Below are 15,051 nucleotides of genomic sequence, written 5' to 3'. Positions count from 1 at the left end.
TCTTTAATTATTACTATTGTCATTTGATTAGTGTTATCATTATTAGTCTCTTCTTTTCTGTTCTATCAAACCGATCTTATCTCAACCCACAAGTTTTACTTCTTTTCCCAATTTTCTCCCCCATCCCACTGGGTGGAGAGGGAAGTGAGTGAGCAGCTGTGTGGTGCTTAGTTGCTGACTGGGGTTAAACCATGACAAGGGGTTTTCTGTTTTTACATTATTTTTAAGGAAGAGGAGAAATAAACCTGTCTATAATTTTACTTGGTTTTCTCAGAAGAATTAAAAGGCTCTGTAACGAACTATGAATATCAAAGATTTGATAGCAAACAAGTAAGATTTGAAAATAAGCCTCTCACATCTTTTCCAAGAAGATTTGAAACATTGACTTCTTATCACAGAACTGGGAATGAACAAGTCTTTTACTGCTCTCTTAGCAGTAGTTTTTAAAGTTCCCTTACTCCTACAAATTGTATCATATTCCAAATAATAAGTGAATAAAATCTTAGCATCCAATTTAAGTCATAAACTGACTTTTTCTTTAAAAGCTAACACTTTTTACAGTGGATCACTTCCAGAATGTTACATAGAGTTCAAGTCAACTTGGACTTGTTACCTTTGAAAGAATAATAGGAGACTGCTCTAAAGTAAAAACTCTTTAAATCATCCTTCGATGTTATCATGAAAACAGGTATAGTTTAAAATATACATTTGACCTTTTATTGTGAACAGTGATGATCTAGCCCCTTTTAAATGAATCTGCAATTATATAAATAGAATTATGATCTTGCAGTCTTCACCAGCTCAGCATGACCTACTTGGGTACAACAGAACAAGAAGCTTCCAGCGCTATTGCCAACTAGGAAATAAAATCGATTTGGAGATTTCTGAGTTGGCATTATTCTGTACTAGCCTACATGGATCCAGTACTCTAAAAAAATATTTAGTTCTTCCCCTTCCAGAACCCAAGACACAAAAGTGAGATTCCCATATGCTTACAAAGATTAAACAATAGAGATGCTTACTTTGTAAAGCCAGGCAATGTAAATTAATATGCCAACCAAATTCAGATATGGGAAATTATCTGTTTGCCTACATTTGAACTGCTTTTTAAAGAGCATATGCAATTATTTTTCCTTTTTCATCTTAATTTTCTGCATTCTTCTGTTTGATCTTGATGCATAACACTTCGGTTTGCAACACACAAAATCTTTTATTTCATGTTTATCTTTTAGAAATGCCAAAAAAAGAAATAACCTTCAACAGCCACCCTATTCTCACATAAGAATGTCAAAATCTCACCTTGATATACAATATGAAATCCTTGTTTGTTCTGTGAGTAATCGCTGTGAAAGTATAAGCTGGTTTCATGAGTTGTGCTGAACAAAGAGGCTGGTAGCTGAGGGCCACTTAGTCTCCCAATAACAGTGCTAGTTTCTGTAGATCCACTCCTAACTTCTAAATAATCATGTATGGTCTCCGTTGAGAAATTCACAAACTGCAAATGGACACCTGAAAAACATCGTCAGTAAATAAAAGCCACTAGTATCAATACCAGGAAGGAGAATAAAGTATGTACATTTTACACTGTTAATATCAGAAAATAATGTAACTAGTGGAAATGCATGTGTTACGCTCCTTGATGCAGTCCATGGAATTCAGTTTGAAGCATTCTTTCTCCTCATGCATTACTAATTCTGAGAGGCTGGCAAGCTAAGAAATGCTAACACTGAAATACTAACATGATCTAAGGCATTGAACTGTAGTGTATTTTATGCCGCTTTTTGGCAAAGTTTGTTGTTTGTGCATTTAGGGCAAATTTCAGTTCTGAACATTGAATACATTCATTTTAGTTAAAGCTTTCCTGTTTTCAATTGCATAAAATAGTCTCTAGTTCTATTAAAAGAAAACATGCTTTTTGTGCCACACCTAAAAAAATCTAGTGACAGAATTCTACCCCAGAGATAGCTGCATTTCAGTTGCACATAAACTGATTTCTCAGCTTATATATATTAATATATATATATATAAAAAATAACGAGGCACAGTAAAAATTTTGCACATAATATGTATCACATATATTGTAAGGGTATGTAGAATGACAGTGTTTGCTCCTTTAAGGGTATCTGGTCAAGGACATTTTTCAATGAAGCAAGGTAAAATAAGAAAAGGAGGAAGATAGAGGGACACCAACCTGAAGGAGGATGTGATGAAAACCAAACCTGGTCAATCACACTAACTGATGAGGTCAAGTGAGAGTGTGAAAATGTTTATTCCAGTGAGGTCATCTGATCAGGGAATTTACATTGGGAAACCAGTGGAAAAGGGGAAAACCAGAAACCAAAATATACAAAGACACAGACCTGACAAAGCAAACGTGGAGCAAATGACAAGAAACAAACCTTGTCAGTCACATTGATGGGCTGTCAAGAAACTACAGGCACAATTTCCAGGAAGATCAACCTGGACTTTGCAACTGATAAGATCGTAAACCAGGGGTATGTCGTACTGGGAGGGGTGCAGGAATTGGTAGACTTATACAAACTCCTGAGGGGACGCGCAGCGGAAAGGGGAGCAGGGAGGAACAAAGATGGAGGTAGACAGAAAAGGGCATGAAAGGGGCTGGTTGCGTGTAAAATGGGGCAGGTCAGTACATTTTTCTGGCTAAGCCCTGTACCTGATCACCAGTCTGTCCTACCATCTCATATCTTCTTATTAAATCTTTTCTCAACTATCTCTCTGTGTAATCTCACTCTCTATCCTGTGTGCATATGTGCTGCAAGGACTAAGTGCCAGCTACCGGTGAGATCCGTACCTGTGAGTAGAATTTGGTGCCAGCTGCTGGAGTCAGACCAGGGTTGTGGGTGCCCCTGGCCTGTAGTGCTAGCTACTGGAGTGAGTGGGCGGGTCTCAGTGCCAGTTACTGGTGAGACCTCTGTGTGTGTGGGAGGGTGAAAATTGGTCCCAGCTACTGGAGTCAGAGCAGGGGTGTGGGCACCCTGCTGCCTGTGGTCAGCTACTGGGGCGAGTTAAAGGCCATAGCTCTCTGGATCTAGGGAGGGTCCTAGCGGGGTTCTGAGCAACCTGATGTAGTTGAAGGTGTCCCTGCTCATTTCAGGGGGGTTGGACTAGATGACCTTTAAAGGTCCCTTCCAACTCAAACTGTTCTATGATTCTACAGACCTTGTGCCCAGAATGTCAGCTAAGGGGGGGTACCAGTTTGAATGGACTAAGTGCCAGCTACTGGAGTCTGAGCAGCGGTGTTGGTGCCCCTGGCCTGAAGTGAGTGCAAGGGTCTTTAACTTCCAGCCACTGGGGTGGGAATGGTGCGTGTTCTCAAAACCAGTTACTGGGGAGACTAGTGTGAGTGAGGTGAGTAAGGAGCTCAGTGGTGGCAGCTGGAGCGGGATGGTGGGTCACAGCCCATACGCCTGGTGCTCGCTGCTGGGAGGGCAAGTGTCTATATCTTCCCTAGTGCCGGTGTGGGTGCTCATGTGTCATCTGCTAAAAAACTTCAAACTGGACCAGCCAGTGAGTAGGGAACCCTTGAAGCAAGTAAGAGGGCCCGAAATCCAGACAGGGGTGCCAGGCAGACAATCAAGGGATCTGCAAACGTGTGTGTGCTTGTGAACCTGGAGAGTGTTTTGTGTGTGCCTGCACTAGTGACCTTCTTTCTCCGCCAGCCCAAGCAGAGGAGGGGACTTGGCTGCCTATGCTTGTGTTTTATTTGAGTCCTGTATGTAGGTGCTGTTGAAGACAGCACCTCCTGTTGGCAGTCTGAGTGACCATCCAGGTCAGTGTGTGTGTCTGTGCTCAGCTTCATTACTGTTTGAATCTGCACATGGGAAAGTGGCCGCCATGTCCCTCAGCCTGGGCAGAGACCTTATGTCCCTGGGCACCAGGCTGGGCTCCAGTGGCTGGGCAGGAGGGTCCTGGGCTGGAGTGGCTGGAGGAGGTGGCTGCATGCCTTACATCCCTTAACATACATATTATTTTTGAGTCAAAAAAATGTAAATTATATCATCTAGCCATCATTCATCAGTACCTCTCCCACTAAACATGCAGTTCATACACATACTCCATCATATGATGATCTTGCCAACAGAAATTTCTGATTATTTAATTCAGTAAGGAACAGGAAGGTAGCTTACTATCCATTAGCAAGTCCCTCTCCTAACCAGATGATGTATTACAATGATTATATGGCAGGACAAGAAGAAAATGCTCAGCAGCTGAGTGGTTATAGGAGTCTTTAAACATTTTCCTGTTCATACATATTTTTATATAAGTTAAAACAGAGTAGAATTTGTATTTTATCTGGAGTTAGTGCAACTATGGAATGATAATGGAGTATCTTCATTAAGAAGATGACTGAGTCCCACCGGTGTTTCTGGCAAAGACAATCAACATGATTTCATATAAAATTGAAAGGAAAAGATATCATGTCAGATTAATTATTGAAAAGTCATGAATAATTTTGTAACTCCTAAACTGTAATAGCTAAATAGTGTTTGCCACAGTCTTTTAGAGCTTTCTCCCCAGATACCATGTAAAGTTTATGAATGGTTTTCTGAAGCATGTAACATTTCATACACTACAGGAAAAAAGGTTGGTGCATAATTAAATTACTGTTACCTTGATAATTTCTGTCTCTCTTTACCTGAAGATAGTCTATATGTCAAAAGAAAGTTTCTGCTTTAAGTGTCATTCTTTGACTTTGCCAGCCTCCCAGGTATTTCCTACACAGAGAATCCAGTTATATCCAAACTTTGCTCTTTCTCTATCCATGACATTTGTAGGCTTGGCCTTTTATTTGATTCTGTGAACCAAACACTTGTCCAAAGGTTAAGCTGTCATTAATAACTGCCAACTCACGCTGTGTAATTTTTTTCTCTTTCACCCACTTCGTTCGATACAAAACCAGCTCTAATATATTTTTGCCCATCATTCTGCTCTCTGTATTCTACTGCCTTTCACTATGAGTTCCTGAACCATATCAGTCTTCCAAAGTATTAATCCTTTGGTCAGCCTGTAGCACCTGGTCTGTCTCAGACTTCTGCTTGTTAGACTGGCTTTTTCTATGGCTTTTCACAGTTTGGACATCCCTCATGAATGAGTATTTCATATATTTATATAATATCTAACCATTAATCTCATAAAGAATAGCAACAAACCATGTAAAGCAACCTTGTACGTTGATTGAAATTAACATTGTGTCATTGGTTTAGATTACACCATTAGCTAACATAAAGTGGAAAAGCTTATGATCTGTAAATTTTAACCAGGAAAAAATCTTGTTAGAAGTACTTAAACAAGTGAAAGCCCATAGGAAGTTCCCATGATGGTGTTTCTGAGATTTTCTGTTTACTACTCAGAAGAGTTAGATGTATGTACCTCCACTGGACTAGAACCACAGCATCGCTAAAACCAGTTTTAGCCATCAATTTTTCAATGTCATTTTTTTCATTTTTACAATGAACTTATACTTTAATTTCCAATTAAGTTTTAATCATATCCTGTTTAGAAATGGTTGAAAATGTCGAGCACATTTCAATCTGTGCAATTTTAGTATAGAAAAGGGAGCATTTAGTTTTCCTGTACATGAACTGGAAAACTAGCATGGATCTGCATGGGATCTGAAGATTCTAGACAGCATTATGACTCATGACAAAACATTAGAAGCTGTCATGTCAAGCTGTCTAAAATTCATGTAATGGCAGAATTAAAGTATCAATGCTACTTCTGTAAAATGCTAATACAGAAAAATAAATTATTGACTTGAATATTGTGACTTGAACAAAATGCAAACAATTAGGTTCTATATGGAAATCCCTATCCTGACATAATGTACTTCCCACAGATAGAGTCTGTTAAGTCAATGTTACTGAATGTCTAATATTACTCAGTTTAAACAAACCATGCACAACAACTGTCTTTCCTTTAAATGATAGGTGAACCAGGATCCCGAGACTTATAATCAAAAAGATCATAGAAGTGATTTTAAAAAGAAGAGAGAAAGAATCTGGACAGATGCAGAAGGGAAAACTACTTGGGATGTCACATTGAGTTACTGTGGAAGACGCAGAAATTCTGTATCATCAAGTAAAGTTGACAGAAGATGGCAAGTATAAAATAGAAAACAGTAAGGCGTGTCTGAAAAAACAGCTTGCCATTCAACCAGTATATAAAGAAAAAAAGTCCAAGCACATGTGCTCCTACAAAAGTGCCACAAGTATAAAAAATTAGATAGCACAACTGTATTGGCCAACTTTGAATAAAGATTTTGCAATGATAGATATATAAGATCCACCGAAAGTTGCTCAAGGGGTTAGCTAGTGTAACTGAAATGCTGATATTACTTATGCAAAATCATAGTGAATGCGAGAAGCTCTGGTGACCAGAAAAAGTCTGAAGATATATCCACTTTTAAGACAAGAAAGAGGACCTGGGCAATGGCAGTTGCAGGTTCACTGCAGTCCATGGAAAGATTATGGAACTTGGCTAATTGGAGGCAATTTCCAAACACATAAAAGATAAAAAGGGACTCAGGAGTAGTCAACATGGATTTACTAACAGAAAATCAACACTGATCAAGCATTATTTCCTTCTATGATTAAACTGAAAAAGGGAGAACTGTGGATATAATGGACTCTCACTCTGCTATGACTTTTGACTCAAGTCTTCTATAGTGTTCTCATCTGGAAGTTGAACATATATGAACTTGATAAATGGAGAGGAAGTACGTTAAAAATTAATGGAACTTCAAGGCTCCAAGAGTGATAACGAGTCATTCAACGTCCATTTGCTAGCCACTAACAAATACAATACTCTGTGGGTTGATATGGGTGCTTATACTATTCAATGTCTTCATGAGACACCTGGATAAAGAGGATGTATCTTTATCAGAAAATTGTACTATATGTTAAAAGAAAAACCAAGAACCTTGTAGCTTTTCTATTCTAGATCTTTCTTTTAAGATTTGATAACTTCTTTAAATGAATTATAATTCTTTTTTTTGCCAGAATAAATATTCACACTATTTTAAAATCTATGTTCAGTTTTTTGAATCCATAAAAAAACCAACAAATTTAATCCACGAAAGAACACATACCAAAACCAATAGGCAGTTTTATTGTCCATGTGCAATCCAAACTGCTAGGGTAGTTGCCAGGAAACCCAGGGCTGAGGATCACGCCGCTGAAGTCCGACATGCCACCACCACATTGTGCTGAAAAAAAACGCAAAGACATTTTTCAGAGGAGTAGAATGAGCTAAAAAATTAATCCAGAACATTGAACATCCTTCCAACATTAATAATGTAATAACTAGGCTTATGTTTCAAAAAATACACAAACTTTCCTTTACCACTAAATACCTGTAATAAAGTAATTTATAGGTGGGTGCTTTAAACACATGTATCTATTCTGAATGGAGTAGTCTTTAATTTGGGGGACACATGCACCTGAAAAGAGAACAGATGTTTACTCTGCACTCTGTCTGTGTGAACCACCTTTGTGAACAGGCAAGCGGCACACATCAGCTCATAGCAACATTGGCACAATTCCACGTTAGTTTGTAAAGGAGCATCTGAATAATATAAGATAATAATCTATTTTTAAAAGATTCTGTACTCAAAGAATTTCAAGAGGTCTTTTAAAAACTGCATTTGTATCCTGCTGTTCTAAAAACAAGGTACAATAAACAGATTTAGGAAATGTACACAAACACATATTTCCAGAAATTTAACTATATCTGTATTTGAACTTAATTTTAATTTTTTTCAGGCATGACATCAGTGAATAAAGTAACTTACACTTCAATATTAGATTTGAAGATGTTAATTATGGTAAATAAAATTATGTTTAACAGTTTTGTCCAATTAACAGTTGCTACATCCTTTGAAAGACAATTAAAAATCATTACTTGCAAAAAAGAAGGGAAAAAAAGGAAAATAAACCCCCCTAAAATTTCAGCACAGCATCTTTGCCTTCAGATTTTACCATAGAGCAGTGCAATTATCATATCAGATTTCCTATACATATGTTAATGCATAATGATGGAAACTGAAGACTAACTCCTGAAAAAATTCTTACAACTATCTGCATCTTGTTGAATATTTATAAATTCTAAGCTGAGGGAGCTCAGTACCTCACAGGAGGTTTTTAAGACCTCACAGGATTAAGAACAGGATTATGTGAATCAGCTCAAGAGGATATATAATCTGTCTTGAAGAAAAGCCAAGTATAAAATCTTTAATGAGATCTGTAGTATCCTACTTTCCATACATTCAAGATTACAAATGCAGATAATTTTTACTGTTAGGGAACCCAAACAAAAAAGCATTTTTATTTGGTGAAAGAGAATGCAAATAGAAGGAGTTTTACATCCCTCACATTTATTCACCATATAAAGAGAATATATTTAAATGCACTTCAGATGTTTCATTTGGGCCTCTGGCAGGATTCCAGTGCTTCTTCCAATAATATTAATATGATCATGTATATAGTGTAATTTGAAAAAATAATGTATCTTCTTAAATTGGGGAGACATGCCTTATGTTGAACTTATTAAAGATGAAAATGTAATGCTATTTCTATTTAGCGTTTTCTATAATAGTCATCACTCTGCTGTGGAAATGATTCATAAATAACTATGTTTGCAAGGGTCTCTGGAGGTCTCATCACTGATAGCGAATAGATGATAGATTCTGACTAGAACATATTTCATCCTTTCTTCTGTTGACTGGACATTTCAGAAAAGCTTTGCCAAAAAAGTGCCAAGTATACTTTGAAAATCTTCAGCTTCATTTGACCATTTTCACTTTTAATTAAGTTCTTCTAGTTCTCCCTGTTGTTTCCCCTATATGTAGCTCTTATTTTTGAGTTCTCTGGCTTTCTCATTCTGTCATATTTAAGAAAGCTTATGTATGCAGAACATACCTAAACATATTGGAATCGGATAATTCCATCTTCTTACTGGTCCAGGCATACAGGTGATATGTGAATGTCCCTAAAATGACACAATATTTGCTAATTAATATAACGAAAAATATACAATATATGGCACATCATTAGTATCTCAACAAAAATAATTTATAATTTAAAACATCATCAAAATATATAAAACCAACAAGGTATAACATTTATATTGTACACTGTGAATTGTATCATACCTTCAATATGAGCAGACTGTAATCTTAACTATGTGACTGTTAGCCCACTTGAGAATTGTGTCTATGCCCTTAATGTTATTTCTAACAGTATAACAGTATCTAGCTGAATTCTATAATACCAGCTTTAGTATAAACCAAGGGTCTAGAAACTAAAGGTCTAATTGAAGCAATGTTTACATAGTATTGATTTGCATAATTTGTGGAACATGATAAAAAGATACAAACTACACACATTATACAGTACTGACTTTACATCTTAAATTCATAATACCTATTCTAAATGCAGTCTTTACCCTCACCCCTGAAACAGTTGCTTAAGTTGGCAAAAGCTGAGATATTTAAGGAATCTCTTTACAACATGTGTCCCTTTACAACAGATGAAGTGTTATGATTTCAAGGCAATCTGTTACAGCTAAGTTCCAAGACCCACCAGTGACCTTCTGTGTTGTTCATCAGCCTCATGTAATTCTAATTGTCTTCCAGAGACAGCAAATGAAAATGAAAAATCTTAGCAGAAAACTCTGCTTGGGATTTCATACAAAATCATATAGTATACACTTTAAGATTAACCTAGTAGAAAAAATGCAATAGCTTTTAGCCTGTTTGTTCAACCTTCATATGAAGAAAAAAGTTAGGTTTTCATGTTAAATCTCCTTATCAAGTCTGAGCCTGTAGCATTCGAGAGAACCAAGTATCTCTAAATCATTCAGGGTAACTGTGAATAGTTTATTCATCAATCTGCAACCCATTCTTTTTCTCTCCTAGAAGAAAAATAAACACACTTTCTCCATAGTGCGAGTAGGCATATCTGCTCATTGCTAGGAGAAAAAAAACCAAGGAACTAGCCAAGTCATAATGTGTAAGCCAGAAAAACAATATGGAGGGAAGAGGTTTTACACGTGTGTTTGCACAGTCCATGCTCTAATGTTCTTTATATTTTCTTCATTTCAGCTATTTACTGTGGCTTGTCTGCTCATATATTTGTATTTAAGTATCAAATTAAAACAAAGAAGAAAAATATAATTGACAGGCTGTTCTCAAGAATGACTAGCCAAAATCAAGCAACATAAGAAGTAAACTTCAACAGTCATTGTCAGAGCTGCAATCACAGAACATTTCAGTTATTCTTGAAATGCCAGAAAGCTGCAGACATGCATAGGAACTCTGTGTTGAAGGGGAAACTGAGATACAGGTCACAAATCCAAATGGCAGCTGAGATCTGGAAGCAGACAAGTTTATTTAGTTTCTATCACAGTACATAAACTGCAGCTTTTCAAAAAATATTCTTTAGTCCAAAAAAGTAATTATTTTTTTTTTTCTTTGATGTAGTACATATGACCCCACTATTTTGGTCTTCACAGAATTATGTAAAATAAGTGTTTGAAATTATTACCGGTTTTAAAACTTCACTTCAATTAGTTAGTCTGACACTCATCAACATGTGTTACAGGCCAGACTGATGTTAATGAAGAAAGAAAGGCAGGTAAGCTATCCTTTTGCTATTTTACTCCGAAGATATCAATAACTCCAGTAGCAGTTAATCATGTTGTGCTCTATACTAAACATTTTTTCCCTTTAAAACTTTTCTTTTTACTCTGCATAGGTAATGTGACTGTTTTCTCTTTTTATGCTCTCAAAGACCTAGATAAAGTGGAGACTGTAGAGTCCACAGAGTCACAAATGAGGAAAATATTTTTTGTAAAAAAAACCCTAAAATTTTAATATAAAAAATAATTTTTATAGCTGTTGAAAATAGTAACCTATCAGTTGGAACCTTAGTCCTTTTGGGGAGTGTCTCAAGTGGAAACAATATTCAGTTTTGAGTTTGGTTCTACAGTGTAACTGTACAAATTTTTGAAAATATTTTTCAAGATCTTTCCTGTAGGCAGACAGATTCTTACTGGCTATATATGCTAAGTACCCAAAGAGGCAAATTAGTCACAGTTTACAATCACTTCATTGCCCCTAGTTACACCTTTTGCTAATGCAACAGCATAGTAAATTTTCTTGGCAAGAATACACCCGTATTTGAAAACCTTTTTGGATGCCCCCCCCCAAAATTACTGAAAGAAAATAACTGGCACTATCTGATTCACTGAGAAAAACAATTTCCTTTCCCTTTGTTTGTTGTTACTCCCCCTCTTCAGTTACTTTCTTTTTCCTCCTGTACATAGAGAACTATTGATTATTGCTCATCAAGTGTTTTAACTTAATTTGCCAACACTGCATAGCTCAGCCATGAATACCAAAGATGCCATCAATAACAACCTATAATCACTAATGCAGAGGAAGCACAGAGTCATACACTTCTCATAGAATATTTGGATAGTTGCTAATTTAATATTTGGCAGAAAAGCCTACCAGTCCTGCAAGCTTATCACGTATCTGCAACTCCTGAAGAGTTCAGTGTCCATTTCATATTGACAGACTCAGACATAACCATGTTAAAGAACTAAAAGGCACCATTTGACATTGGAAGCTTGGCTCACCTGAAGAGAATAACCCTGATCACACTGGAAGGACACCACATCTCCAACCATGTATCTGTCTCCAATTTTGATCCCGTTGCTTGGGGTCTGTGGTTCAGGGCAAGAGTCCAAACCTATAGCTGTGAAAAATTTAGAAGTTTAGGCATTCTAAGGAGAATAAAATCTGGTTTTAGATTCACATAGAACTTCTGTGTACACTGTACATAGGCACGCTGTATTGATATGTTTTAGGAAGCTCTTGTGTACCAGGAGTTTGTCTGTGGACAAGCAAGTGGCATATTATTTTGGAACAACTGTTATGTAAGGAGAAAAACTTTTCCTGAGAAAAGGAAAAGGAAAGAAATAGTCAGGGTGGCAACAAACACTTGCCAACAATCTGAAGTCTAAACTCAAAGTCTCCTCTAAATTTTCCACTGTCTCCTGGCTCAGACTCATTCATTTCTACCCCCAGCCTCACTCCTAACTATAACCTACCTAATTCAAACTGGGAGCACCTCCACTTTCCTTTCCCAGTATCTTCCCTCCTATGTTCCAGGGGATGCTGGCCAATACCACACCAAATACAAAACACAGTAAAAACAGTGCAAAGTGTAACTGCTCACCTGCATTCATTCCTTCACAGGCCTGACTCTACTCTTCCATTCATGTACACACACACACACAGAGTAAATATTTACATCAAATTTTACCTAATCTGCTATTTTCAATAAAGTAGCTATAGAGTTATAACTCTAATAGTTCAAATTTCTGGCTGCAACAGAAGCTAGTTTGCCAAGGGACCGTATACTTTTTTTGTGGTCATCAAAAAGAGAAATAAATAAATTCTTCTTCATTGTCTCTACCCAGGAAGATCCAGGAATATAAGAATATGTGTAACATTAAGTATAAGCAGCTTGGTCACTCTCTTTGCCTACTGAAAGAATTACACCCTAACTAGTTGTGAAGCTAGGACTGTTAAGCAACTAAACATCAGTACACAGGGTAATAGGGAAATGTAGTGGGATTCAATAATGGCCCTATTTCAATATATTATCAACCTCTGCATGTTTAAAAACTTACTAATGTAACTGGTCACTTCATGTAAAATTTCATTAAGTAAAAATTATTTGAAGACTCTTACAATGGTGTATTTTTATACTACATGAAAGCTGAAAGCTAATGTAAATTCTAAAGAATTTATAAAGTACGCACATTATTTTTTCTCTATAAGGCATGTTTTGTACACCAATAATAGTTTTCACTACCCCAATTATACAATAACACTCTATTGTAAAATGAGGGGGAAAAAAAAAAAAAGTCAGGCATTTAGAAAGTAGATATTAAACTGATAATCTAGTTTGTCATTCCTGTTCTTAAAAATGTATTGCACACATGAAATTTTATATAAAATTATATTAAAAAACCCCACTGTTTGAACTAAAATCATTGGAATCTACATTTTATTCATACAAATAAAACTCAGGACCATGACAATATAAACTTCCTGCTATGAAACATAATTCAATCCTAAATTGGAAAAAAATCCTTAAAGCACTTGCAGTCCTTATTTTCTCTGCTGAGAACAGTACTGAAGGGAAAAACCATATTTTTTTACTGCATGTATCTGTTAATAGGAATCAGAAATAACTGATACAGATCCACAAACCAAGCAGTTGTACTCATTACTTTTGGTCACTGTTAACTTTATGATTTTTTTATTATTATTAATTTACATTTTGGTACTAAGGAACTTACACAATTTATCAACAAGATGTTTTCCATGATATTCAATTCTGGCTTGCATCACTTGGTGCAGAAAGGAATGTTGCTACTTTGAAAAAGTTAGTATTTATTTCAGGGCTTTCCACTGCAGGTTCACAGAAGAGGATGTAATGTTCCTCTGTATATGACAATAATACTTTTGTGTATATTGATAACATACTAACTGATCCCATAATGATCCCGTATTTGCCATGTACAAAATGATGCAAGCAAGTATTCTGCAACCTATTTATACATAACAGATTATTTTATCTTTCAAATTCTTATTTTCTGTTCTCAAAATACATACTAATAGAACATCAAAGAATCTATTTTGAAAATGGCCGATAGGCTCAGATCCACTTTCTACATTTCAGAGTTCTAGACTGTGATCCAGCTCATGTACAAAGTACAAATGCAAAAAAAGCAGTACTTGGCTTACACAGATGAGTGTTTGCAATCTATTTTGAACAGTCAAAGAAAGAGTTAGTAGTTTTCAGTTTCCAATTACTGAACCTTCAGCTGAAATGCAAAACCTAACTATGTGAATACTCAGGCCATGCAAAGTGAGATGAAATAATTTAAATGCCTTTCTCGGAGTAGGTATCTTAGCAGCTCAAACCAGATCACAAGTATTCATCCTATTGTGTTCTCACTTCAATTAATAAAATAAAGTTTAGAAAAAAGCACAGTTTGAATGCCTACAATGTCTTTCAACAAACTGAAGCATAGAAGGGTTTGCCGCCTTCCTAGCTGAGGGCTATGTCATGGTTTAACAAGGCAGGCAGCTAACCACCACACAGCCGTTCTCTCCATTGGGGCTGGGGGGGGGGGAATGTGAAGGAGAAAGGCAGAGTGAACGAGCAGGGGAAAGTGTCCCGCCTTGTTTCCCCCACAGACTGGCTCTCCAGGGAGAAAAGGTAAATAGTGTAATTATTTATAGTTTCCGAGAGATGGCTCCTGAAGTACAGAGATGACAGCAATGCTGAGTACGGATACCAGATTAGTCTCGCGGCTAGCAATTTTATCATATCATAAGCCAGAGTTACACAGTACATCAAAACAATAACCTTAACCCAGTCCCAGAGGTGATAAACAGCACAACAGGGAACATATACAGATAACGCAGCTCTGAGAACAAGTTGCAGCAACTCTGAGAGCAAATAAATCAACATTGTGACCAGCGACTATTAAACCAATATAACGAATGCTTATAACAAATTTGTTTAAACATGCTCTGGTCAAATCTGTTGTTATCTCAACCCTTTGTGCCCCACATTGAGTGCAAAAAAGGACTGTCGTGGTTTAACGTGGCAGGCAGCTAAGCACCATGCAGCCGCTTACTCACACCCCACCGTGGGATGGGGGAGAGAATCAGAAAAGAAGTAAAATTCATGGGTTGAGATAAAGACAGTTTAATAGGACAGAAAAGGAAGGGAAAATAATAATAATAATAGTAATAATAATAATAATATAATTATAATAATAATTGTAATACTAGAATATACAAGTGATGCAGAATGCAATTGCTCATCCCTGCTGACCGATGCCCAGCCAGTTCCCAAGAAGTGGCCCCTGGCAAACTATTCCCCTAGTTTATATACTGAGCATGACATCATATGGTATGGAATATCCCTTTGGTCAGTTGGGGTC

The 15,051-nt window shown here is 36.7% G+C and overlaps 1 protein-coding gene across 1 annotated transcript in view; it reads right to left on the bottom strand.

The window, feature by feature from the left end:
* CSMD3 (CUB and Sushi multiple domains 3) overlaps positions 1-15,051 on the bottom strand; it is a 659,839-nt gene that overhangs the window by 114,636 nt on the left and 530,152 nt on the right. The window contains exons 37-40 of the mRNA XM_010577127.1: positions 11,659-11,777; positions 8,937-9,006; positions 7,109-7,225; positions 1,300-1,509 (exon numbers count right to left, since the gene is read on the bottom strand). Coding sequence (XP_010575429.1) covers positions 1,300-1,509; positions 7,109-7,225; positions 8,937-9,006; positions 11,659-11,777 — 516 coding nt within the window. The remainder of the gene's footprint in view (positions 1-1,299; positions 1,510-7,108; positions 7,226-8,936; positions 9,007-11,658; positions 11,778-15,051) is intronic.

The sequence above is a fragment of the Haliaeetus leucocephalus genome, unplaced genomic scaffold (assembly GCF_000737465.1).
Source record: "Haliaeetus leucocephalus isolate CR32 unplaced genomic scaffold, Haliaeetus_leucocephalus-4.0 Scaffold555, whole genome shotgun sequence".
NCBI lineage: Eukaryota > Metazoa > Chordata > Aves > Accipitriformes > Accipitridae > Haliaeetus > Haliaeetus leucocephalus.
The sequence above is the reverse complement of the archived record's forward strand: the minus strand, read 5'-3'. Positions and strand labels throughout refer to the sequence as shown.